This window comes from Zootoca vivipara, chromosome W, assembly GCF_963506605.1.
Source record: "Zootoca vivipara chromosome W, rZooViv1.1, whole genome shotgun sequence".
NCBI lineage: Eukaryota > Metazoa > Chordata > Lepidosauria > Squamata > Lacertidae > Zootoca > Zootoca vivipara.
The window spans coordinates 5,828,680-5,854,092 of NC_083293.1; the positions used below are offsets into that span (position 1 = coordinate 5,828,680).

The 25,413-nt window shown below is 46.6% G+C and overlaps 1 protein-coding gene across 2 annotated transcripts in view; it reads left to right on the top strand.

Annotated features, from left to right (window-relative positions):
- LOC132591455 (tubulin polyglutamylase TTLL11-like) overlaps positions 1-25,413 on the top strand; it is a 48,597-nt gene that overhangs the window by 7,329 nt on the left and 15,855 nt on the right. For both annotated transcript variants that reach the window (XM_060270080.1, XM_060270078.1), the window contains exons 4-5: positions 4,312-4,407; positions 8,729-8,847. In XM_060270080.1, the coding sequence (XP_060126063.1) occupies positions 4,312-4,407; positions 8,729-8,847 (215 nt within the window). The remainder of the gene's footprint in view (positions 1-4,311; positions 4,408-8,728; positions 8,848-25,413) is intronic.

Consider the following 25,413-nt stretch of genomic DNA (forward strand, 5'->3'; position numbering starts at 1 on the left):
CATCCAATGGTCAGGGCGCTTTGGGGCGCCCATCTCCCCCCGCCTGCACCTTTTCTCCTCCTTCTGGGCCAGCGCGCGCCCTCTTTTGCTCGCTCCCTGCCTCTCCCGTGACAATAGGCGGCGGCGGAATCATAGAATCATAGAGTTGGAAGAGACTACAAGGGCCATCCAGTCCAACCCCCTGCCAAGCAGGAAACACCATCAAAGCATTCCTGACAGATGACTGTCAAGCCTCTGCTTAAAGACCTCCAAAGAAGGAGACTCCACCACACTCCTTGGCAGCAAATTCCACTGCCGAACAGCTCTTACTGTCAGGAAGTTCTTCCTAATGTTTAGGTGGAATTTTCTTTCTTGTAGTTTGAATCCGTTGCTCCGTGTCCGCTTCTCTGGAGCAGCAGAAAACAACCTTTCTCCCTCCTCTATATGACATCCTTTTATATATTTGAACATGGTTATCATATCACCCCTTAACCTTCTCTTCTCCAGGCTAAACATACCCAGCTCCCTAAGCCGTTCCTCATAAGGTATCGTTTCCAGGCCTTTGACCATTTTGGTTGCCCTCTTCTGGACACGTTCCAGCTTATCAGTATCCTTCTTGAACTGTGGTGCCCAGAACTGGACACAGTACTCCAGGTGAGGTCTGACCAGAGCAGAATACAGTGGTACTATTACTTCCCTTGATCTAGATGCTATACTCCTATTGATGCAGCCCAGAATTGCATTGGCTTTTTGAGCTGCTGCATCACACTGCTGACTCATGTCAAGTCTGTGGTCTACCAAGACTCCTGGATCCTTTTCACATGTACTGCTCTCAAGCCAGGTGTCTCCCATCCTGTATTTGTGCCTTTCATTTTTTTTTTGCCCAAGTGTAGTACCTTACATTTCTCCTTGTTCAAATTCATCTTGTTTGCTTTGGCCCAGTTGTCTAATCTGTTAAGGTCATTTTGAAGTGTGATCCTGTCCTCTGGGGTATTAGCCACCCCTCCCAATTTGATGTCATCTGCAAACTTGCTCAGGATGCCCTCAAGCCCATCATCCAAGTCATTGATAAAGATGTTGAACAAGACTGGGCCCAAGACAGAACCCTGTGGTTCTTCCCACTAGTCTCAAAGATTCCCGGATTGCTGTCAAAGGCTGTTGTTGCACCTACTCTAGAGTAACGGCGCTCCACATTCTTGTCTTTAGACAGTTTTATTTAGTGCAGTCTATTTACAGTCAAATGGGGGTGCGGAAACATGTCTGCTTAGTCCGAGCCGGAATCCGGGAATGGCGCGCCCCTCTTCTTCTTCCAGCATAAGAGTCTTGGGGCGCCAAACCTTCTTCCTCGCCTTCTCCTGCGTAATTCTGGAACCGGAGGAAAAAGGGGCCTGCGCTCCATGTTTTCCTTCTCCCCCCTTTCCCCCCTCTCTTTCTTCCTCCCTCATGTGTAGCAGGGGCTCATCTGTGTTGCCGGAGCCCTGCATCCCTCTTCCTCCTTCCTCACTGGACCCCCCCCTCTCCCCGCTGGCATTGCTGCTATTGGAGGAGCTGCTCTTGATGATGGGAGGGGGATCTCTGTATTCCAAGGTGCCAGGTGAAAAGATTCCTTTTCAACCATGCCGTGGGCTGATTAACATCCTATAGCCTGTTCTTTGTTTTTGTTTTTGTTATGTATTTTATGTTTTATACATTGGCTCCCAGTGCGTTTCCGAGCACAGTTCAAAGTGTTGGTGCCGACCTTGAAAGCCCTAAACGGCCTCGGTCCAGTATACCTGAAGGAGCGTCTCCACCCCCATCGTTAAAGACCTCCAAAGAAGGAGACTCCACCACACTCCTTGGCAGCAAATCCCACTGCCGAACAGCTCTTACTGTCAGGAAGTACTGAAGGAGCGTCTCCACCCCCATCGTTCTGCCCGGACACTGAGGTCCAGCACCGAGGGCCTTCTGGCGGTTCCCTCGTTGCGAGAAGCCAAGTTGCGGGGAACCAGGCAGAGGGCCTTCTCGGTGGTGGCGCCTGCCCTGTGGAACGCCCTCCCAACAGATGTCAAAAAGGAAAACAACTACCAGACTTTTAGAAGACATCTGAAGGCAGCCCTGTTCAGGGAGGCTTTTAACATTTAATAGATTACTGTGTTTTATTTTTCTGTTGGAAGCCGCCCAGAGTGGCTGGGGAAACCCAGCCAGATGGGCGGGGTATAAATAATAAATTATTATTATTATTATTATCTTGTAATTTTATTTTGTGAACTGCCTGAGCTCTTCAGACAACGGGCAGCGTACCAATTAAATAAATCAATGCAATATAACACAGCTATCCCACTTCATTCATGGCGTGCTCTGGTCCATGGGGTCACGAAGAGTCGGACACGACGAAACGACTAAACAACAACAACAACATCCTATTTCATTTATTTCTTTAACAAAATGTCAGAAGATAGCTGCTTACTAAAATATATTGCAAAAAATAATCTCAAACCTACTTACTGCTTTCCATTGATACTACCCGATATATATATATATATTCTTTAAATGGTGCAAATCTGAGAATTAACCCTGTTAGAGTATTTCTTTACATTTTGCCAGCCTTCCTCAGCTGGTGCCCTCCTGGTTTTTTTTTAGGCTCCCAACACCGTCCCCTTTGGGCTTAATGGTTTAATGGTGCCCTCCTGGTGTTTTTTTTTAGGCTCCCAACACCGTCCCCTTTGGGCTTAATCATGGTTTGTTGATCACGCTAAGACAGTGATGGGCAACCTTTTGAGCTTGGTGTGCCAAAATTTCGTCAAAAAACTGAGCATAACTCGGGTGGTGTGTCACTTCGAGAAAAACCCCATAATTGCATGATATTTAGAGTTTAAATAACAAAAAATGTATACAGTGGTGCCTCGCTTAACGAAGGCCCTGCTTAACGAAATTTCCGCTTAACGAAAGGATTTTTCGAGCGGAGGCTGCCTCGCTAGACGAATGCGTTTTACGAAAAATCCGTCTAGCGAATCGCGGTTTCCCATAGGAATGCATTGAAATTCAATGAATGCGGAATACATGGAATTAGCCGACCTGACCGGGAGACTTCGAGACCAGCGAGAAAAAACGGTGGAAGAAGATTGGAAGAGTTTTAAAGACTCTTTGAAAAAGAATAATATAGAAATAGAGTAACAAGAAAGGGTTTTTGATAGAAACAGGGAGCTGTAGCTTATGAAAACAGATTTGTGTTGAAGGAAAATTGTAATATTTATTAAGGTTATGGATGGATTAAGATATAAAGAGGAATATGAAGTAGAAATTGCTAACAGATTAATATGTTATGAATCGCAGTAAGGAGGAACCGAGGAAGTCAAACACAATGATTAGAGACGAAATTCAGATTATGAAATTTTTGTTTGTGTGTGTCTTTTGTTTTGTTTGTGTTTAATTAAAAAATAAAAAAATTAAAAAAAAAGAAATTCAATTAATGCGTTCCTATGGGCAAAAAAAAATTTCAAATTTTTTTTCAATGCATTCCTATGGGATTCGCTAGACGAATTTTTCGCTATAAGAAAAGACCCGTGGAACGAATTAATTTCGTCTAGCGAGGCACCACTGTAATTGTAATATATAACTGTATTTAATAAACCAAAAAATAATAATTATTTTTTAAAAAATAAATACCCCATAGGTTCGCCATCAGGGTGCTAAGAGAAGATTGAGGCAGGAACCACTTGCCCATTCGTGGTAAAGCCTTACCTTCCAAGTTCCGGACTTCAGAATCCGGGACCGGCAGCCATTTGACACCGGAAGTTGCGTCGATGTAACTTCCGGTGTCGCTTTGCCCTTCCATGGGCACCCAAAATGGCCGCCGCCAGCTTCGAAAGTCGCTTGCGCGCATGTCAGGAAGTGCTCCGGGGCAACTTCCGGTGACGCCCCGCCCATCTATGGGCACCAAAATGGCCGCCGCCAACACCGGAAGTGACGACTATGCACTTCCGGACATGCGTACATGCGACTTTTGAAGCTGGCGGCGGCCATTTCTGGTGCCCATAGAAGGGCAAATCGGAAAGGGGGGAAATGGCCGCCGGCAGGAGAAAATAATGGAGAAAAACGGGAGACGAAGTGATACGGGGGACCACCGGGAAAAGGTAAGGAAAACGGGAGACTTGGCAGCTATGGGTAAACCATATTAATTGCATGTGACGTGTGAATGCAGCCATTTTATCCAGCCGACACATTGATTGATTCCATTTAGAGATTAACTGCAGGGCTGATTCTGAAAATGCTTAATGTCCAGCATAGGGGAGTTTGGAAATGTCTTTTTTTTAAAAAAAAACACCAAAAAACGCTGTTGTCTCTTGTCTAAAGATTTTAGGATTTGACATTCTGCTGATGAAAAACTTGAAGCCAATCTTGATGGAAGTCAATGCGAACCCCAGCATGAGAACGGAGCACGAGAAAGAGGTAAGACCCTTGCTTTAGACTCTCCCCCCCCCCTGAAAGACAGAAGCTGGCTATGGACTTCAACAGCTCCTGCCTCCCCTCAGGGTGCCACCTCGCTTCCTTCCTAATAATAATAATAATAATAATAATCTATATATATATATAAATGTAAAAATCGTGAAAATCCAGGTTCCACTTGTCTCCGAAACCGCTTGACCGATCGTCCTGAAATTTTGACACAACGACCCAGGCCCCTCCCCGAGCGTTGTCGGGGGCAAAAATCCCTCAAATCGCACACCTGGGCAGGTGTAGACCTGGTTTTCCACCAAGTCAAACAGCGCCCTCAAGTGGCGTAGTACTCTCCTCCACCCCCTCCCTTCCTGTGAAATCTAAGCCACACCCACAAACCAAATGACATCATCAACCAAGCAACTGAAACCACCAAGGTGGCCATTATCAGACAGACTAGGCCGCTTTCCAGACTATCTTCTTTTCTAGGCTCAACATTCCCAACTCTCTCAACCCTCCCTCCTAAGGCTTACTTGATCATCTCGGCCACCCCCCTCTGCACACCTTTCAGCTTGTCAATGATATAATAATATGAATTAGCAAAGGCCAGCTGGTATTATTTTCAGAAACCTGCCGAGGTAACAGATAAAGGGCAGGTAGAAAATCTATATATATAAAAATGTAAAAAAAAACTTGAAATGAAAGGGACATGAAAACCTCAAATAGCACACCTGCGCAGGTACAGACCTGGTTTTCCACCAACTCAAACAGCGCCCTCAAGTGGAATTCCTCCCACAGTACACCCCCTCCCTTCCTGTGAAATCTAAGCCACACCCACAAACCAAATGACATCATCAACCAAGCAACTGAAACCACCAAGGCGGCCATTATCAGACAGACTAGGCCACTTTCCAGACTAGGCCAAGTGGAGGTAGGGGGGGGGCGAATAGAGGGCAGGGATAGGTAATGGGTCAGAACAGGGTGGGGGGAGACACAGGAATGAAAGCTGCCCTCTCCACAGTATCTCACCTCGACTCAGGGGGACTCTGAGGCTCAGGGGGATCTGAAGGGGGGCTATTACCCTCCATTTCACAGACTAACGCACAGCAACGCGTGGCAGGGCCAGCTAGTTAATAATAATAATTAAATGCACCTCCTCTCCTCCCAGGTAGCTAAATTGGGCTTGACCCTAAGGGCTAAACTCCACACCACATGCTGCAGATCTGCAGCTGGATTTCCTGCCTCTTCTCCGTCAAGACCACAAACTTGACATGAGTCAGCAGTGTGATGCAGCAGCTCAACAAGCCAATGCAATTCTGGGCTGCATCAATAGGAGTATAGCATCTAGATCTAGGGAAGTAATAGTACCCCTGTATTCTGCTCTGGTCAGACCTCACCTGGAGTACTGTGTCCAGTTCTGGGCACCACAGTTCAAGAAGGATCCTGACAAGCTGGAACGTGTCCAGAAGAGGGCAACCAAAATGGCCAAAGGCCTGGAAACGATGCCTTATGAGGAACGGCTTAGGGAGCTGGGTATGTTTAGCCTGGAGAAGAGAAGGTTAAGGGGTGATATGATAGCCATGTTCAAATATATGAAAGGATGTCATATGGAGGAGGGAGAAAGATTGTTTTCTGCTGCTCCCGAGAAGCGGACACGGAGCAATGGATTCAATCTACAAGAAAGAAGATTCCACCTCAACATTAGGAAGAACTTCCTAACAGTCAGAGCTGTTCGGCAGTGGAATGGGGTTTCCTGCTTGGCAGGGGGTTGGACTGGATGGCACCATCAAAGCATTCTTGACATATGCCTGTCAAGCCTCTGCTTAAAGACCTCTAAAGAAGGAGACTCCACCACACGCCTTGGCAGCAAATTCCACTGCCGAACAGCTCTTACTGTCAGGAAGTTCTTCCTAATGTTTAGGTGGAATCTTCTTTCTTGTAGTTTGAATCCATTGCTCCGTGTCCGCTTCTCTGGAGCAGCAGAAAACAACCTTTCTCCCTCCTCCATAGGACATTCTCACTACCTCCACTCTGCACCCCCTCAAGAGGCGCCCGCCCCTCGGCCGAAGAGGTTCCGGGGACCAAAGGCAGCAGGCAGGAAGGACGCGGGACACAAACGCCTACCTCGCCGCCGCTGCTTCGCGGCCTCCCGCCGCTCCTCTCACGGGCCAGGGAGGGTTGTGAGGAGGAGGCCTCCGCCGGGCCCTCCACCCTCGCTTCCCTGACGTGCCCTGCAGTGACCGGCCGGGAGCGGCGGTTGGAGGAGGCGGGGGGGGGGGAGAGTGCGCGCGTGCAGTCTCTTCGTCCAATCCCTGTGTCCCTGGGGCAAATGCGCATTAGCGCGGAAAACGGGACACAGGGAATCAGGACGCAGAGACACTTGCACTTTATTATATAGGATTCCATTAAAGGTTGGATTTTTCTGGGCTCTGCAAAACACACACACACACACACACAGGAAGTTGAACAGGGGGAAAAAGAGACAAGCGCTCACAGTTACGCAGAAACTCCAAAAAAGTGTATGAACATGTTCCCAGCAGGGAGGTAGCCTAGGATGTCTAATACAGAGCAAGTTACAGGTAGGTAGCCGTGTTGGTCTGAGTCGAAGCGAAATAAAAAAATTCCTTCGGTAGCACCTTAAAGACCAACTAAGGTTGTTTTTTTTTGGTATGAGCTTTCGTGTGCATGCACACTTCTTCAGATACACTTGAAACAGAAGCAACCAGACCCTTACCGTATATATATATTCAGAGGGTGGGGGTGGTGGGCTGTAAGAGTGGTAAACCTGTTGATGACTGCGGATGACTGCAATAGGTCCTGCGGGGAAAGGTTGGATTTTTCTGGGCTAAATTGCTGAATTGGAAATCATTAGCAAGCTTAAGTAATGCAAAAGGCTGGACTAGATGAATCCCAAGCCGGAATTAAGATTGCCGGAAGAAATATCCACAACCTCAGATATGCAGATGACACAACCTTGATGGCAGAAAGCGAGGAGGAATTAAAGAACCTTTGAATGAGGGTGAAAGAGGAGAGCACAAAAGATGGTCTGCAGCTCAACATCAAAAAAACCAAGATCATGGCCACTGGTCCCATCACCTCCTGGCAAATAGAAGGGGAAGAAATGGAGGCAGGGAGAGATTTTACTTTCTTGGGCTCCTTGATCACTGCAGATGGTGACAGCAGTCACAAAATTAAAAGGCGCCTGCTTCTTGGGAGAAAAGCAATGACAAACCTAGACAGCATCTTAAAAAGCAGAGACATCACCTTGCCTACAAAGGTCCGTACAGTTCAAGCTATGGTTTTCCCAGTAGTGATGTATGGAAGTGAGAGCTGGACCATAAAGAAGGCTGAACGCCGAAGAATTGATGCTTTTGAATTATGGTGCTGGAGGAGACTCTTGAGAGTCCCATGGACTGCTAGAAGATCAAACCTATCCATTCTGAAGGAAATCAGCCCTGAGTGCTCCCTGGAAGGACAGATCGTGAAGCTGAGGCTCCAATACTTTGGCCACCTCATGAGAAGAGAAGAATCTTTGGGAAAGACCCTGATGTTGGGAAAGATGGAGGGCACTAGGAGAAGGGGACGACAGAGGACAAGGTGGTTGGACAGTGTTCTCGAAGCTACGAACATGAGTTTGACCAAACTGCGGGAGGCAGTGCAAGACAGGAGTGCCTGGCGTGCTATGGTCCATGGGGTCATGAAGAGTCGGACACGACTAAACGACTAAACAACGACAACAACCAAGCTTAAAACCACGGAGCCACCTGGGATGAATAAAGACATTGGATTCTTATCTCATTATGCATGATCAAGCTTTCTTTAGCGCCTCAGCCCTTGCTTTCCCCCCCGCAGGACCTATTGCAGTCATCAGCAGTCGTTAACAGCCATCTACAGGTTTACCACTCCCATCAGCCCACCACCCATTCCCACCCACCCCCACCACCCTCTGTATATATATATATAAGAGTCTGACACTTCTGTTTCCAGTGTATCTGAAGAAGTGTGCATGCACACGAAAGCTCGTACCAAAATAAAAACTTTAAGGTGCTACTGAAGGAATTTTTATTTTATTTTAATACAGAGCAGCGAGTGTGCTTCTGTTGTGTGTTTGTTTTTGTAGGCTGGGGGCAAAGCAATACTGTAGACCAGGGCTGGGGAAACTCTGCCCCCCCCCCCCCCAAGAAGCTGTTGGACTCTATCAGCCAGTTGCGTAGCCATTAGGTCAAGGATGAAGGAAGTTGTAGTCTATGAGCATCTGGGAATTCACAGGTTCCCCCATACCTGATCTAGGGAGAATTTTGTCATTCATCTGTGTGCGCTCTTTGAATCCAAGGTTTCTCCAGGGGTCTATGAGTACATCCGAAGCCCTGTTGACGAGGCAGTCAAAATCTCCGTCATCCGGGACACCCTGCGGTTAGTGGATCCGCGCAAGAAAAAGAGGGAAAAGACATTGTAAGTGTGCATTGATTTCGTGTCCTTTTGACCAGATATACATGTCTGTTGTTCGCAGAAGGGAGTTGCTTTTCTTTTTTTCTTTTTTTAATATATTTTTTCTTAATCGTTTGATCAACAAACATACAAAATACAAAAATACAGATACAAAAAACATCAAAATACAAAAATACAGAAATCGAACAACATATAACAGAAAAATATATCATTTCTCATCCATTTTGATATTCATTGTCTTCAGGCTTCCCCAATTCCCTACTATCTGATTTTCATTTTTATAAACTTCTATAGCAGTTTCTAAATCATCTTTCTTACCCATCATGTAATCCCTTTAACACTTCAAAGTTAATTCATCTTCATATCATCTACCCTAATTTCTAACTTTCAATCTTCTATTATCTCCCTAATGCCTTATCCTCTTTATTTTCCTGGATATTCAAACTCTAATTATCAAATACATTCCCTATATACATTTTAAATTTCTTCCAATCTTTTAAAACTTTGTCATTTGTCTGGTCCCGGAGTCTTCCTGTCAGTTCTGCCAATTCCATATAGTCCATCATTTTCATTTGCCATTCCTGCATCGAAGGCAGTTCCTCTTTTTTCCAATATTTTGCTATTAAAATTCTAGCAGCTGTGGTGGCATACATAAACAAATTAACATCGTCCTTGGGGATTTCTTCCCCAATGATTCCAAGCAAAAAGGCTTCCGGTTTTTTCAGAAATGTGTTTTTAAACATCTTTTTCAATTCATTATAAATCATTTCCCAGAAGCCTTTTATCTTAGGGCATGTCCACCACATATGGTAGAATGAGCCAACATCCTGCTTACATTTCCAACATTTGTTGTCGCTTTTGTGGTACATTTTAGCTAACTTGGCCGGCGTCAGATACCATCTATACAGGGAGTTGCTTTTCTCATACTAGAGTTCAGTGACCAGGCAGTCAAAATTCTGCATCAGGAGCAGCCGGATTCTGCAACCTGCACAAGTGACTTTCCCCGTAACCTTTGCCGCTTTGCAAAATGCACCCCGGCTCTGATTTTAGCAGGCCTCGCCAACTGACGCTCAAGCACATCTCTGCAATCATAATGGCTAGTGACTTTATTTGTAATGGAAACGGGAGATTCGTTGGGAGTCTGCAGGCGCCGCCGATTCTGTTGCCCCCTTCCCCGCACGCTAGCGCCCCCTAAGGCGTGGCATCCATACAAAGCTACTATGCATATTATTGCAGTGAGCTTTTCTGTGGGGCTTCAGTTGGTCTGAAACGCAGTAGCCAGGTTGCTTAGCGGAGCAAGGTGGTTGGAGCATATTGCACCAATCCTGACCTTACCTTCCGAGTCCCGGACTGCAGAATCCGGGACCGGCAGCCGTGTGACACCGGAAGTTGCGTCGACGTCGCTTTGCCCTTCTATGGGCACCAAAAATGGCCGCCGGCGGCTTCAAAAGTAGCTTCTACACATGACCGGAAGTGCGTCGGCGCGACACCGGAAGTCGTGTCTATGCACTTCCGGTCATGCGTAGAAGCCATAGCTGCCAAGTCTCCCGTTTCCCCCGGGAAAACCCCTTTTTTACTTACCTTTTCCCGGTGGCCCCCGTATCACTTCGTCTCCCGTTTTTCTCCGTTATTTTCTCCTGCCGGCGGCCATTTTTTTTCTTTCCGATTTGCCCTTCTATGGGCACCAAAAATGGCCGCCGCCAGCTTCAAAAGCCGCATGTACTCATGCCCGGAAGTGCATAGACGTCACTTCCGGTGTTGGCGGCGGCCATTTTGGTGCCCATAGATGGGCGGTGCGACACCGGAAGTTGCGTCGGAGCACTTCCTGACATGCGCACAAGCGATTTTCGAAGCCGGCGGCGGCCATTTTGGATGCCCATAGACGGGCAAATCGACACCGGAAGTTACATCGACGCAACTTCCGGTGTCAAATGGCTGCCGGTCCCGGATTCTGCAGTCCGGAACTTGGAAGGTAAGGTAGAAGCTACTTTTGAAGCCGCCGGCGGGCATTTTTGGTGCCCGTAGAAGGGCAAATCAGAAAAAAAAATAACGGCCGCCGGCAGGAGAAAATAACGGAGAAAAAACGGGAGGCAAAGTGATACGGGGGGCCGCCGGGGAAAGGTAAGTAAAAACGGGGGTTTCCCGGGGAAAACGGGGTACTTGGCAGCTATGATCCTGACCCGACGGCACTGGCTGACAGCTTGGGGGCCCAATTCAAAGTGCTGGTTTTGACCTATAAAACAGCTCCGGACTGCAGTACCTCAAGGACCAGCTCTCCCCTTACGATCTGACTCAGACTCTGTAGTCATCTTCTGATGCCCTTCTTTCCATGAGAGGTCCAGAGGGTGGCACCACGAGACGGGGCCTTTTCTGGGGTGGCTCCACGTTGGTGGAATTGCTCTCCCCAGCGAGGCTTGCCTGGAGCCTCCGCTACAGACCTTGAGGTGCCAAGCAAAACCAGCTCTCTAACCGGGCCTTTAACTATCTCTGGCCTTTAGAAGTGGGTGGGGGGATTTAAATGTGTTTTTTCTCTCTCACTCTCTCTCTGCCTCTCTTGGTCTTAATATATCTACAGTATGTGGGGTTGTTTTTGCAAGCTGCCTTGGGTTGCTTTGGGCAAGATACAGTCACTAACAATTAATAATAATAATAATAATAATAATGCAGGTTATTATAATAAGGGACGCAGGTGGCGCTGTGGGTTAAACCACGGAGCCTAGGGCTTGCCGATCAGAAGGTCGGCGGTTCGAATCCCTGCGACGGGGTGAGCTCCCGTTGCTCGGTCCCAGCTCCTGCCTACCTAGCAGTTTGAAAGCACGTCAAAAGTGCAAGTAGATAAATAGGGACCGCTCCAGCGGGAAGGTAAACGGCGTTTCCGTGCGCTGCTCTGGTTCGCCAGAAGCGGCTTTGTCATGCTGGCCACATGACCCGGAAGCTGTGCGCCAGCTCCCTCGGCCAGTAATGCGAGATGAGCGCCGCAACCCCGGAGTCGGTCACGACTGGACCTAATGGTCAGGGGTCCCTTTACCTAATAATAATAAAAATAATAATAGAATCATAGAGTTGGAAGAGACCACAAGGGTCATCCAGTCCAACCCCCTGCCAAGCAGGAAACACCATCAAAGCATTCTTGACATATGCCTGTCAAGCCTCTGCTTAAAGACCTCCAAAGAAGGAGACTCCGCCACACTCCTTGGTAGCAAATTCCACTGCCGAACAGCCCTTACTGTCAGGAAGTTCTTCCTAATGTTGAGGTGGAATCTTCTTTCTTGTAGCTTGAATCCATTGCTCCGTGTCCGCTTCTCTGGAGCAGCAGAAAACCATCTTTCTCCCTCCTCCATATGACATCCTTTCATGTATTTGAACATGGCTATCATAATAAATAGCAGCACCTGCATTTCAGAATGTACCAGGATGCTATTGCTTGGGAGAAAGGGGATCGGCTAAGGGGGTGGTTCCTTCTGCAGCCCTCCATGGAAATGTTTGGCGGAATGAACTCTTATCGGCCCCGGCGGCCCCCTTCTGCCGATGGCCTGGAGCTTCCCTGCTCTGTACCAGCTGGGCAACAGCTACTGGTCACAATATTGAAATGGCTGTATGGGAGAAAGTATGGAATGTTGGTTTGAAATTCACAGCATGTTATACACTGGAAGAAAATTATATGAAAATGATGTAGAGATGGTATTTCTAGCAGACATGAATCATAGAATCATAGAGTTGGAAGAGACCACAAGGGCCATCCAGTCCAACCCCCTGCCAAGCAGGAAACCCCATCAAAGCATTCTTGACCTATGCCTGTCAAGCCTCTGCTTAAAGACCTCCAAAGAAGGAGACTCCACTACACTTCTTGGCAGCAAATTCCACTGTCGAACAGCCCTTACTGTCAGGAAGTTCTTCCTAATGTTGAGGTGGAATCTTCTTTCTTGTAGTTTGAATCCATTGCTCCGTGTCCACTTCTCTGGAGCAGCAGAAAACAACCTTTCTCCCTCCTCCATATGACATCCTTTCATATATTTGAACATGGCTATCATATCACCCCTAAAACCTTCTCTTCTCCAGGCTAAACATACCCAGCTCCCTAAGCCGTTCCTCATAAGGCATCGTTTCCAGGCCTTTGACCATTTTGGTTGCCCTCTTCTGGACACGTTCCAGCTTGTCAGTCTCCTTCTTGAACTGTGGTGCCCAGAACTGGACACAGTGCTCCAGGCGAGGTCTGACCAGAGCAGAATACAGTGGTACTATTACTTCCCTTGATCTAGATGCTATACTCCTATTGATGCAGCCCAGAATTGCATTGGCTTTTTGAGCTGCTGCATCACACTGTTGACTCATGTCAAGTTTGTGGTCTACCAAGACTCCTAGATCCTTTTCACATGTACTGCTCTCAAGCCAGGTGTCCCCCATCCTGTATTTGTGCCTTTCATTTTTTCTGCGCAAGTGTAGTACCTTACATTTCTCCTTTTGCTTCCAGCAAAAAATCCCTTTGTACTGTTTCTTTGACCAAAATCTCCTGCCCTGCCCCTCCAAAACTGATTTTTTTTCTCTCCTTGGGAATAGAGAGGGCTTTTCGATTCTGTTTTCCTTGGTCTAATAAGGTCCTGTGGCCTGTGTCGACATTGTAGGCCAGGCATCCCCAAACTGTGGCCCTCCAGATGTTTTGGCCTACAACTCCCATGACCCCTAGCTAACAGGACCAGTGGTCAGGGAAGATGGGAATTGTAGTCCAAAACATCTGGAGGGCCGAAGTTTGGGGGTGCCTGTTGTAGGCATTTGGCATGCCCCTATCCAGTAGGTGAAGCTCTCAGTGTGCGGATAGATTTGATTTGCCACTCATTGCCTCCTCAATTAAAACAAAAGAAGCATCGGAATGAAAGTCAGGATTTTCAAGATACCACCCCAAAGCTTTTCACAGTCGTGAGAAATTAATGGCTCAGAGAAACATTCCGATGCCCTTTGTAGAAGCTGCACATTGTTCCCTAGCGAAGTTTATCTTTTACATGGAGTTAATAACGCCCTGCTTTGATCCCCACCCCACCCCACTACACTAGGCATCTCAAATCTTTCTGAAAGTGCTCCCGGATCTGTCGGGAGCTGCAGTGCGATTTATTTTTGGATCACCAATAAGAGATGTAGGAATGAGAACTCGTGCGGAGAAAGTGAATAGAAATCCCCCCCTTGCATAATAGTAGGACTCTGGTTATCCAACTAGCTGAATGTTGGAAGGTATAGGGAAGGGGACATGGGCGTAGGCGGGGGGGCAGGAGGGGGCAGCTGCCCCCCCTAGAAGCAAAAAAAAATATTGTATTTTACAGACCATAACCAGCACTTTCCCCCTCCGAAAACTGAAGTGGAAAGGGCTTTGCTCAATCTCCGCTTGCGGGGGGGGGGGGGGACGACACAGCTGTAACAAAAACACATCGAATAAATAAAGCAAAGTGGAGACCGGTGCTTAAGCAGTTAAGACAATGGAGCAGAATATCCCTCCAGGCAAGGTTTGATAGCTGACCACTTCACCCTATTGTTCTTCAGTGGGAGTTGTTAATGAGCATTCAGGGATCGCATTAAGAGTTCTATTGGCGATTTAATGAGGGTGCAGAGGATTCAATTTGACTAAGGTGGCCCTGCAAGGCTAAAAGGAAGTGAATAAGAAAGGGGGGGCTGTAGCTTTGACAGACACAGTGATGTTTATAAAAAGCATTGGTGTTCCAGTCTGATCTACCCCCTTTTTTGGGGGGGGTTTCAGGAGCTTCTTTTAGGAGGGAGGGAGGCCCATTTTTGTTTAGGGCTCCAGGTCATAGTTCAGCTTTTTTTAGGGAGGAGGAAAATTTGGGGTGAGCTTTTTTTAGGGGGGGGGAAGTGATCTAGCAGTGATCTAGCTGTGGAATTCACTGCTGCAGGATATAGTGATGGGTTACCAACCTGGACAATCGTCTAATGCGCTTTTGGCAGGGAACTCGGTTGGATGGCCCACGGTTCTAGTGGGGTGCCCTAGTGGAAGTGCCAAGTTACTGGGAATCACAAATGGGAAGAGCGCTGTTGTGTTCATGTCCCGCTTGCTGGCTTCTCAGGGGCATTTGCAAGGTGCAGGATTAGACGAACCTCTACCCCACCCCCCGGGAAAGATCATAGAATCATAGAATCATAGAGTTGGAATAATAATAATAATAATAATAATAATTTATTATTTATACCCCGCCCATCTGGCCAGGTTCCCCCAGCCACTCTGGGCGGCTTCCAAAAAAACAGAAATTCTAAAATACAGAAATCCAAGAGACCCCAAGGACCATCCAGTCCAACCCCCTGCCAGGCAGGAAACACCATCCAAGCATTCTTGACATATGCCTGTCAAGCCTCTGCTTAAAGACCTCCCAAGAAGGAGACTCCCCCACACTCCTTGGTAGCAAATTCCACTGCCGAACAGCTCTCACTGTCAGGAAGTTCTTCCTAATGTTGAGGTGGAATCTTCTTTCTTGGTAGTTTGAATCCATTGCTCCGTGTCCGCTTCTCTGGAGCAGCAGAAAACAACCTTTCTCCCTCCTCCATATGTTGTTGTTGTTGTTGTTTAGTCGTTTAGTCGTGTCCGACTCTTCGTGACCCCATGGACCATAGCACGCCAGGCACTCCTGTCTTGCACTGCCTCCCGCAGTTTGGTCAAACTCATGTTCGTAGCTTCGAGAACACTGTCCAACCATCTCGTCCTCTGTCGTCCTCTTCTCCTAGTGCCCTCCATCTTTCCCAACATCAAGGTCTTTTCCAAGGATTCTTCTCTTCTCATGAGGTGGCCAAAGTATTGGAGCCTCAGCTTCAGGATCTGTCCTTCCAGGGAGCACTCAGGGCGATTTCCTTCAGAATGGATAGGTTTGATCTTCTTGCAGTCCATGGGACTCTCAAGAGTCTCCTCCAGCACCATAATTCAAAAGCATCAATTCTTCGGCGATCAGCCTTCTTGATGGCCCAGCTCTCACTTCCATACATCACTACTGGGAAAACCATAGCTTTAACTATACGGACCTTTGTCGGCAGGGTGATGTCTCTGCTTTTTAAGATGCTGTCTAGGTTTGTCATTGCTTTTCTCCCAAGAAGCAGGCGTCTTTTAATTTCGTGACTGCTGTCACCATCTGCAGTGATCAAGGAGCCCAAGAAAGTCAAATCTCTCACTGCCTCCATTTCTTCCCCTTCTATTTGCCAGGAGGTGATGGGACCAGTGGCCATGATCTTGGTTTTTTTGATGTTGAGCTTCAGACCATATTTTGCGCTCTCCTCTTTCACCCTCATTAAAAGGTTCTTTAATTCCTCCTCACTTTCTGCCATCAAGGTTGTGTCATCTGCATATCTGAGGTTGTTGATATTTCTTCCGGCAATCTTAATTCCGGCTTGGGATTCATCTAGTCCAGCCTTTCGCATGATGAATTCTGCATATAAGTTAAATAAGCAGGGATGTCCTCCATATGACATCCTTTCATATATTTGAACAGATGCAGGATTTCCCCTTCCGAATGAGAAAGCGCCCACCTTCCTGCAAACTCTCCTCCTCCTGCAGGGTGGGTGAGTGATGGGTGGAGTTGCGTGCTCTGCAGGTGCAGCAAACTACCAATTTAAATGTCGCAAAAGTAGGATTTAATTGCTGGCGGTATATTTGGAAGGCGTCTGGGGTGTGTGTGCGCGCGCGCATACACAGAGGAGGCTATGATGCTTCAAGTTAGATTTCATAGAATCCTAGAGTTGGAAGAGACCCCAAGGGCCATCCAGTCCAACCCCCTGCCGAGCAGGAAACACCATCCAAGCATTCTTGACATATGCCTGTCAAGCCTCTGCTTCAAGACCTCCAAAGAAGGAGACTCCACCACACCCCTTGGCAGCAAATTCCACTGCCGAACAGCTCTTACTGTCAGGAAGTTCTTTCTAATGTTTAGGTGGAATCTTCTTTCTTGTAGTTTGATTTCTGATTCTTAAATGGGGGAGTGGAGGGAGGCTCTGCACCTTTCCCTTCCTTTTTTTCCTTTTTTGCCACCAGGCATTCTGCATTAATTGGAAGCTTCGTGTATCACTTTTGCCTGCATACGCTCTATAAACAGCTTTTGAAGTGCCTTCTTCCCTCCCGTCTTCCCAGGCGCTATTCCCTTCAGCACTAATGATTCTGCTTCCCCGTCGCATCAAAAGGAAATATTTGAGTCTAGCTTTATTAGCGCTAATTAGCCGAGAGAGAAATGGGGAGAGGCTTCTTCTTCTTCTTCTTCTTTTTCTTTTACGAATAATAATAAGAGTAGCTTCTTCGGACACCCATTTCCGCCATTTAAAAATGTCGCACTTTCCTCTTTTGTTTTTGTTTTTATTCCACAAGACTTGTGTGATTTTTTTTATTCCACAAGACTTGTGTGCGACGGGGGAGACATATCGAGGTTGCGGAGCCACCGGCCAAATTGGACCTCCTTGTAGTTTCACACTGGGCAGAAGAAAGTGTCCCCCCCTCTCACAATGCTAGATCTGAAGCTGAAGATTCGGGACAGATAACAGAAAGCCCTCCTTTGTGCAGTGCATAGTTAAACTGTGGAACTCACTTCCACAGGAGGCAGTGATAGCTGCAGCCTCCCCTCATCCACTGCCCTTGCCTTGGTTCTGGCTCACTTTGATATTTGGTCTATGCCCCAGATAGTTTTTAAAAATTGGTTTGTGGTTTATCAATGCCTAGCGGCTATGATTGTGAATTGGAACCTCCCTTGTCAGAAGCAATCTACCTCTTAAGTAGCAATTGCTTAGAGACAGGGTGGATTTGACTTAAATCAAACGGATTTAAATCACGATTTAAATCGCTAGTCAGTAAGGCTTGATTGAAATCATAGTTGATTTAAATCGTAAAGACTAATTCTTGCTGGTATAACTTTAATATGCAAGTAGATGAAGATTTTTAGAATCACAACTTTTCATATTAGTTTTTTATCCCCCAGTTTAATGGGTTATTCATATTTGGACCACTTGACTGTTGTACTTAGGAAGGAGAAAAATAATCATTACCTTAACAATAACAATTTAAATAGATTTATTCAACTGAAACAATAACATTGCAGCATATGTTATTTGCTGAAACAAACATCCATGTTTGTTAACTAATTTGGCTAAACAAAAACTATATATATATATATATATATATATATATATATATATATATATATATATATATATATAAACTTAGACTGTCAGCCCAGCCTACAAATGAAAAACTTAAATACTGTCCACTCCAAACAATCAGAAAAATATTGTTTCTATTCTATTCACTGAACTTCTTGAAACTTAGCACTGAAGGGGTTGATTCTGTATTCATAGGTTTGTAGAACAATAGGATTAAGGTCTTTTTCTCAACTCTGTTCATGTTATAACATTTTTGCTGTGAAGAAGAGGCATGTGATCTCTGCTGAGTCAAATTCAGTTTTGAGAACTGCAAAAATAACCCAAGCATCTGGGATAATATCTTGTAGGCAGAGAAACTGCCCAATAATCTTACAAAAACCTCTGGAAGAGCATGACATTGTGAATGGATGAATGGAATTTATTTACCCCCAAAATTAAACATATACAACCTTATTCTACATAATTAAAAAAACGAATCTTTATTTCATGATGGAACGACCTTTGGATGGTAATATATTTTCCTCAAAAAGCAAAAATCCGATTTAAATGAAAAAAAAATCCGATTTAAATAAAAAAAAATCATTGATTTTTATCCACCCTGGCTGCAGCCTCCCCTCATCCACTGCCCTTGCCCTGGTTCTGGCTCACTTTGATATTTGGTCTATGCCTCGGATAGCTTTTAGAAATTGTTTGTGGTTTATCAATGCCTTGTTGTTGTTTAGTCGTTTAGTCGTGTCCGACTCTTCGTGACCCCATGGACCAGAGCACGCCAGGCACTCCTGTCTTGCACTGCCTCCCGCAGTTTGGTCAAACTCGAATTCGTAGCTTCGAGAACACTGTCCAACCATCTCGTCCTCTGTCGTCCCCTTCTCCTAGTGCCCTCCATCTTTCCCAACATCAGGGTCTTTTCCAGGGAGTCCCCTTCTCCTAGTGCCCCCCATCTTTCCCAACATCAGGGTCTTTTCCAGGGAGTCCCCTTCTCCTAGTGCCCTCCATCTTTCCCAACATCAGGGTCTTTTCCAGGGAGTCCCCTTCTCCTAGTGCCCTCCATCTTTCCCAACATCAGGCTCTTTTCCAGGGAGTCCCCTTCTCCTAGTGCCCCCCATCTTTCCCAACATCAGGGTCTTTTCCAGGGAGTCCCCTTCTCCTTGTGCCCTCCATCTTTCCCAACATCAGGGTCTTTTCCAGGGAGTCCCCTTCTCCTAGTGCCCTCCATCTTTCCCAACATCAGGGTCTTTTCCAGGGAGTCCCCTTCTCCTTGCGCCCTCCATCTTTCCCAACATCAGGGTCTTTTCCAGGGAGTCCCCTTCTCCTTGTGCCCTCCATCTTTCCCAACATCAGGGTCTTTTCCAGGGAGTCCCCTTCTCCTAGTGCCCTCCATCTTTCCCAACATCAGGGTCTTTTCCAGGGAGTCCCCTTCTCCTTGTGCCCCCCATCTTTCCCAACATCACCGTCTTTTCCAGGGAATCCCCTTCTCCTAGTGCCCTCCATCTTTCCCAACCTCAGGGTCTGTTCCAGGGAGTCCCCTTCTCCTTGTGCCCTCCATCTTTCACAACCTCAGGGTCTTTTCCAGGGAGTCCCCTTCTCCTTGTGCCCTCCATCTTTCCCAACCTCAGGGTCTGTTCCAGGGAGTCCCCTTCTCCTTGTGCCCTCCATCTTTCCCAACATCAGGGTCTTTTCCAGGGAGTCCCCTTCTCCTAGTGCCCTCAATCTTTCCCAACATCAGGGTCTTTTCCAGGGAGTCCCCTTCTCCTTGTGCCCCCCATCTTTCCCAACATCAGGGTCTTTTCCAGGGAGTCCCCTTCTCCTAGTGCCCTCAATCTTTCCCAACATCAGGGTCTTTTCCAGGGAGTCCCCTTCTCCTTGTGCCCCCCATCTTTCCCAACATCAGGGTCTGTTCCAGGGAGTCCCCTTCTCCTAGTGCCCTCCATCTTTCCCAACATCAGGGTCTTTTCCAGGGAGTCCCCTTGTCCTTGCGCCCTCCATCTTTCCCAACATCAGGGTCTTTTCCAGGGAGTCCCCTTCTCCTTGCGCCCTCCATCTTTCCCAACATCAGGGTCTTTTCCAGGGAGTCCCCTTCTCCTTGTGCCCTCCATCTTTCCCAACATCAGGGTCTTTTCCAGGGAGTCCCCTTCTCCTAGTGCCCTCCATCTTTCCCAACATCAGGGTCTTTTCCTAGGATTCTTCTCTTCTCATGAGGTGGCCAAAGTATTGGAGCCTCAGCTTCACGATCTGTCCTTCCAGGGAGCACTCAGGGCTGATTTCCTTAAGAATGGATAGCTTTGATCTTCTTGCAGTCCATGGGACTCTCAAGAATCTCCTCCAGCACCACAATTCAAAAGCATCAATTCTTCGGCGATCAGCCTTCTTGATGGTCCAGCTCTCACTTCCATACATCGCTACTGGGAAAACCATAGCTTTAACTATACGGACCTTTGTCGGCAAGGTGATGTCTCTGCTTTTGAAGATGCTTTCTAGGTTTGTCATTGCTTAACAATGCCTACTGGCTATGATTCTGGGCTGCATCAATAGGAGTATAGCATCTAGATCAAGGGAAGTAATAGTATCACTGTATTCCGCTCTGGTCAGACCTCACCTGGAGTACCGTGTCCAGTTCTGGGCACCACAGTTCAAGAAGGATACTGACAAGCTGGAACGTGTCCAGAAGAGGGCAGCCAAAATGGTCAAAGGCCTGGAAACGATGCCTTATGAGGAACGGCTTAGGGAGCTGGGTATGTTTAGCCTGGAGAAGAGAAGGTGAAGGGGTGATATGATTGTTGTTGTTTAGTCGTTTAGTCGCGTCCGACTCTTCGTGACCCCATGGACCATAGCACGCCAGGCACTCCTGTCTTGCACTGCCTCCCGCAGTTTGGTCAAACTCATGTTCGTAGCTTCGAGAACACTGTCCAACCATCTTGTCCTCTGTCGTCCCCTTCTCCTAGTGCCCTCCATCTTTCCCAACATCAAGGTCTTTTCCAGGGAGTCCCCTTCTCCTAGTGCCCTCCATCTTTCCCAACATCAGGGTCTTTTCCAGGGAGTCCCCTTCTCCTTGTGCCCCCCATCTTTCCCAACATCAGGGTCTTTTCCAAGGATTCTTCTCTTCTCATGAGGTGGCCAAAGTGATATGATAGCCATGTTCAAATATATCAAAGGATGTCATATGGAGGAGGGAGAAAGGTTGTTTTCTGCTGCTCCAGAGAAGCGGACACGGAGCAATGGATTCAAACCACAAGAAAGAAGATTCCACCTAAACATTAGGAAGAACTTCCTGACAGTAAGAGCTGTTCGGCAGTGGAATTTGCTGCCAAGGAGTGTGATGCAGTCTCCTTCTTTGGAGGTCTTTAAGCAGAGGCTTGACAGCCATCTGCCAGGAATGCTTTGATGGTGTTTCCTGCCTGGCAGGGGGTCGGACTGGATGGCCCTTGTGATCTCTTCCAACTCTAGGATTCTATGATTGTGAATTAGAACCTCCATTGTCGGAAGCAATCTACCTCTTAAGTAGCAATTGCTTGGAGACAGAGAGAGATGGCGGCTCTTGTACCTGCTTGATGTAGCTGCCTGGCTGCTGTTGGAAATCGGACGCTGGATTAGAGCATCACTGGCTCTTCCTTGGCCTCAACAGAGGAATATCTTGGAATCGGAATCCGTGCTGGGAATGTAGCCTCGTTCCATTTGCCTCTGCAGCCTGTTTGATTAGAAAAGTCTTCTGTGTAGAGGGGGAAGAAGCCCCCGCCTCCAGGTCTCCCTGTTTTGGCCTACAACTCCCATGATCCCTAGCTGACAGGACCAGTGGTCAGGGAAGATGGGAATTGTAGTCCAAAACATCTGGAGGGGCTGAAGTTTGGGGGTGCCTGATATAGTTCGATCAGAATAAAGCCTGGCAGAGCAGCCCAGACCACCATACTGGCACTTCCTGCATTACAGGGGGTTGGACTAGATAACCCTTGGGGTTCCTTCCAAGTCCATAATTCTGTGGTTCCCACTTTCCTGGCAGGATGATTTCATCCAGCCTTTGCCAGCCCAGTGCCTCCCCCCCCCCCCCCGATCTGTTTCAGGCTACAGCTTCTGTCAGCTGCAGCATCTTACAGTCATGGGGGGGTAGCATTGCACCTCTTCTCTTTCAGCGGAGAGTTCTTGTCCCTTCATTCTCGTAGAATCATAGAGTTGGAAGAGACCACAAGGGCCATCCAGTCCAACCCCCTGCCAAGCAGGAAACACCACCAAAGCATTCTTGACATATGGCTGTCAAGCCTCTGCTTAAAGACCTCCAAAGAAGGAGACTCCACCACACTCCTTGGCAGCAAATTCCACTGCCGAACAGCTCTTACTGTCAGGAAGTTCTTCCTAATCATAGAATCCTAGAGTTGGAAGAGACCACAAGGGCCATCCAGTCCAACCCCCTGCCAAGCAGGAAACACCATCAAAGCATTCTTGACATATGGCTGTCAAGCCTCTGCTTAAAGACCTCCAAAGAAGGAGACTCCACCACACTCCTTGGCAGCAAATTCCACTGCCGAACAGCTCTTACTGTAAGGAAGTTCTTCCTGATGTTGAGGTGGAATCTTCTTTCTTGTAGCTTGAATCCGTTGCTCCGTGTCCGCTTCTCTGGAGCAGCAGAAAACAACCTTTCTTCCTCCTCTAGAATCATAGGGTTGGAAGAGACGACAAGGGCCATCCAGTCCAACCCCCTGCCAAGCAGGAAACACCATCAAAGCATTCTTGACATATGGCTGTCAAGCCTCTGCTTAAAGACCTCCAAAGAAGGAGACTGCACCACACTCCTTGGCAGCAAATTCCACTGCCGAACAGCACTTACTGTCAGGAAGTTCTTCCTGATGTTGAGGTGTAATCTTCTTTCTTGTAGTTTGAATCCATTGCTCCGTGTCCGCTTCTCTGGAGCAGCAGAAAACAACCTTTCTTCCTCCTCTAGAATCATAGGGTTGGAAGAGACCACAAGGGCCATCCAGTCCAACCCCCTGCCAAGCAGGAAACACCATCAAAGCATTCTTGACATATGGCTGTCAAGCCTCTGCTTAAAGACCTCCAAAGAAGGAGACTCCGTCACACTCCTTGGCAGCAAATTCCACTGCCGAACAGCACTTACTGTCAGGAAGTTCTTCCTGATGTTGAGGTGGAATCTTCTTTCTTGAAGTTTGAACCCATTGCTCCGTGTCCGCTTCTCTGGAGCAGCAGAAAACAACCTTTCTCCCTCCTCTATATGACATCCTTTGATATATTTGAACATGGCTATCATATCACCCCTTAACCTTCTCTTCTCCAGGCTAAACATACCCAGCTCCCTAAGCCGTTCCTCATAAGGCATCGTTTCCAGGCCTTTGACCATTTTGGTTGCCCTCCTCTGGACACGTTCCAGCTTCTCAGTCTCCTAATTGAACTGTGGTGCCCAGAACTGGACACAGTACTCCAGGTGAGGTCTGACCAGAGCAGAATACAGTGGTCCTATTACTTCCCTAGATCTAGATGCTATCCTCCTATTGATGCAGCCCAGAATTGCATTGGCTTTTTGAGCTGCTGCATCACACTGCTGACTCAGGTCAAGTTTGTAGTGAGCAAGTTTGTAGTGAGCAAGGGGTTGGACTGGATGGCCCTTGTGGTCTCTTCCAACTCTATGATTCTATGATTCAATGATCTGACTATGTATAAGAAACCTAACCTACGTTGCCGTTAATCTGAGGGGAAGTGACAATGGTCTGTTTTAAGAACCATTTTCTCCGGGAATGAAATATCCTAAGGGTGCTCTGCCTATATGCGAGGCTGCCGGTCCCGGATTCTGGCTTTGAACTTGACAGTTCCCGTTTGGGCATCTACCCACCCCCACCCCACCCCCAATGTAAATCTCAAAGCCTTTAATTAGCAGTTGGAAATGTAGCCGAGGGACCAAGAAAGGGGGTGGAGGAGGAAGCGCATTAGCATAAAGATTAAGGCCACTGAGACTGGAGAGGATATTTTGCAGACATGGAGAGTGTGTGGGGGGGGGGCATTAATAAATTAGCAATCATGTATATAAGATAAGCAGTCTTTGGGATTTTCATCAGCTTTGTTCAAATTGAGATTCCCTCCCTCTCCCCACTCCAACCTTCCTCTTCCTTCCTCGAAAAGTCCTTAATATTTTCTCGGCTGGTGATCCCTTCTGAAAGGGAGATCTGTCGCAAGCGGCAGAATTAAGAGAAACGAATGTATTGGGGTCAGGCATTAGGATGTCAACGAAGCGCTGCTTTTTTTTATTTCCGCGCGTCGCTGCAAGCCCTTCCGTGTGGTTTGACCTTTTGCTCGCTCAATCGGACCCCGCTGTTGTGCCAGTCAGACGATTTACAGTGGTACCTCTACTTACGAATTTAATGTGTTCCGAACGCACATTCGTAAGTCGAAAAAAAAATTGCAAGTCGAATCCCATAGGAATGCATTGGGAGAAAAAATGGAATAGAGACATGAATTATACGCCAAGTTACGAGCTTAAAGAAAATCTAATTAAAATGCAACATAGATGGCATTTAACCCTGCAAAAATTAGCCAAAATGTACAAAGGAACTGACGAGAAGTGCTGGCGATGCCAAAAAGAGATAGGCAGCTATATTCATATATGGTGGAGATGTAGTGAAATTAAGCCTTACTGGGATATAATATATAAAGAAATGAAAAAAATTCTCAAATATTCATTTAAAAAGTACCCAGAGTTATTCCTCCGTGGTATACTTCATGACGAAATTCGGCCAAAAGATAGAAGCATTGTAATGTATGCTTCGACAGCAGCTAGGAATCTGATTGGTTCAAATTGGAAAAGCAATAAGGTACCGACCAAACAGGACTGGCAGAAAAAATTGTTAACATATTATAATTCAGCTACAAAAAATGCTGAAATTAAGGGAATTAATGAGGAAATAAGAAATAAAGATTGGGGGAAATATAGAAATTATGTAATGACAATGGTGGAAAATCCCTCGCTTGCAGAAGCCATTTGAAGACTCAGACAAATAAGCTTTATTAACAGATCTACAATAAGGAATTAGGTATACAAATGACTGAGAGAACATGAAAGGCGCAGAACAAAGTACGGCTGGAAGTACTAAATCACGCATGGTGGGTGGAGGGATGGGTGGTGGGATGCAGGAAATTTTGATTTAGAAATTTTTCTTTGTTATCATGTTTGGTTTCCATCTGAAATTCTGCCTCAGTTTAATGTTTGATTCTATTTTCATTTGTGTAGAATATGTTGAATTTTATATGATTTTCCATTTTATATGTTTTTTTCCTTGATCTATATGATTTATGATTATCAATTTCTTTTTTTTCTTTTTTTCTCTTTCATTTCCTTTTTTCATTTTTGTGTTAACATGATTTGTAATATTTTGAAATACAAAATAAAATGTTTTCTGGGGGGGGAAATAAACTGATGATGTGGAAAAAAATAAAAATACAATAAAA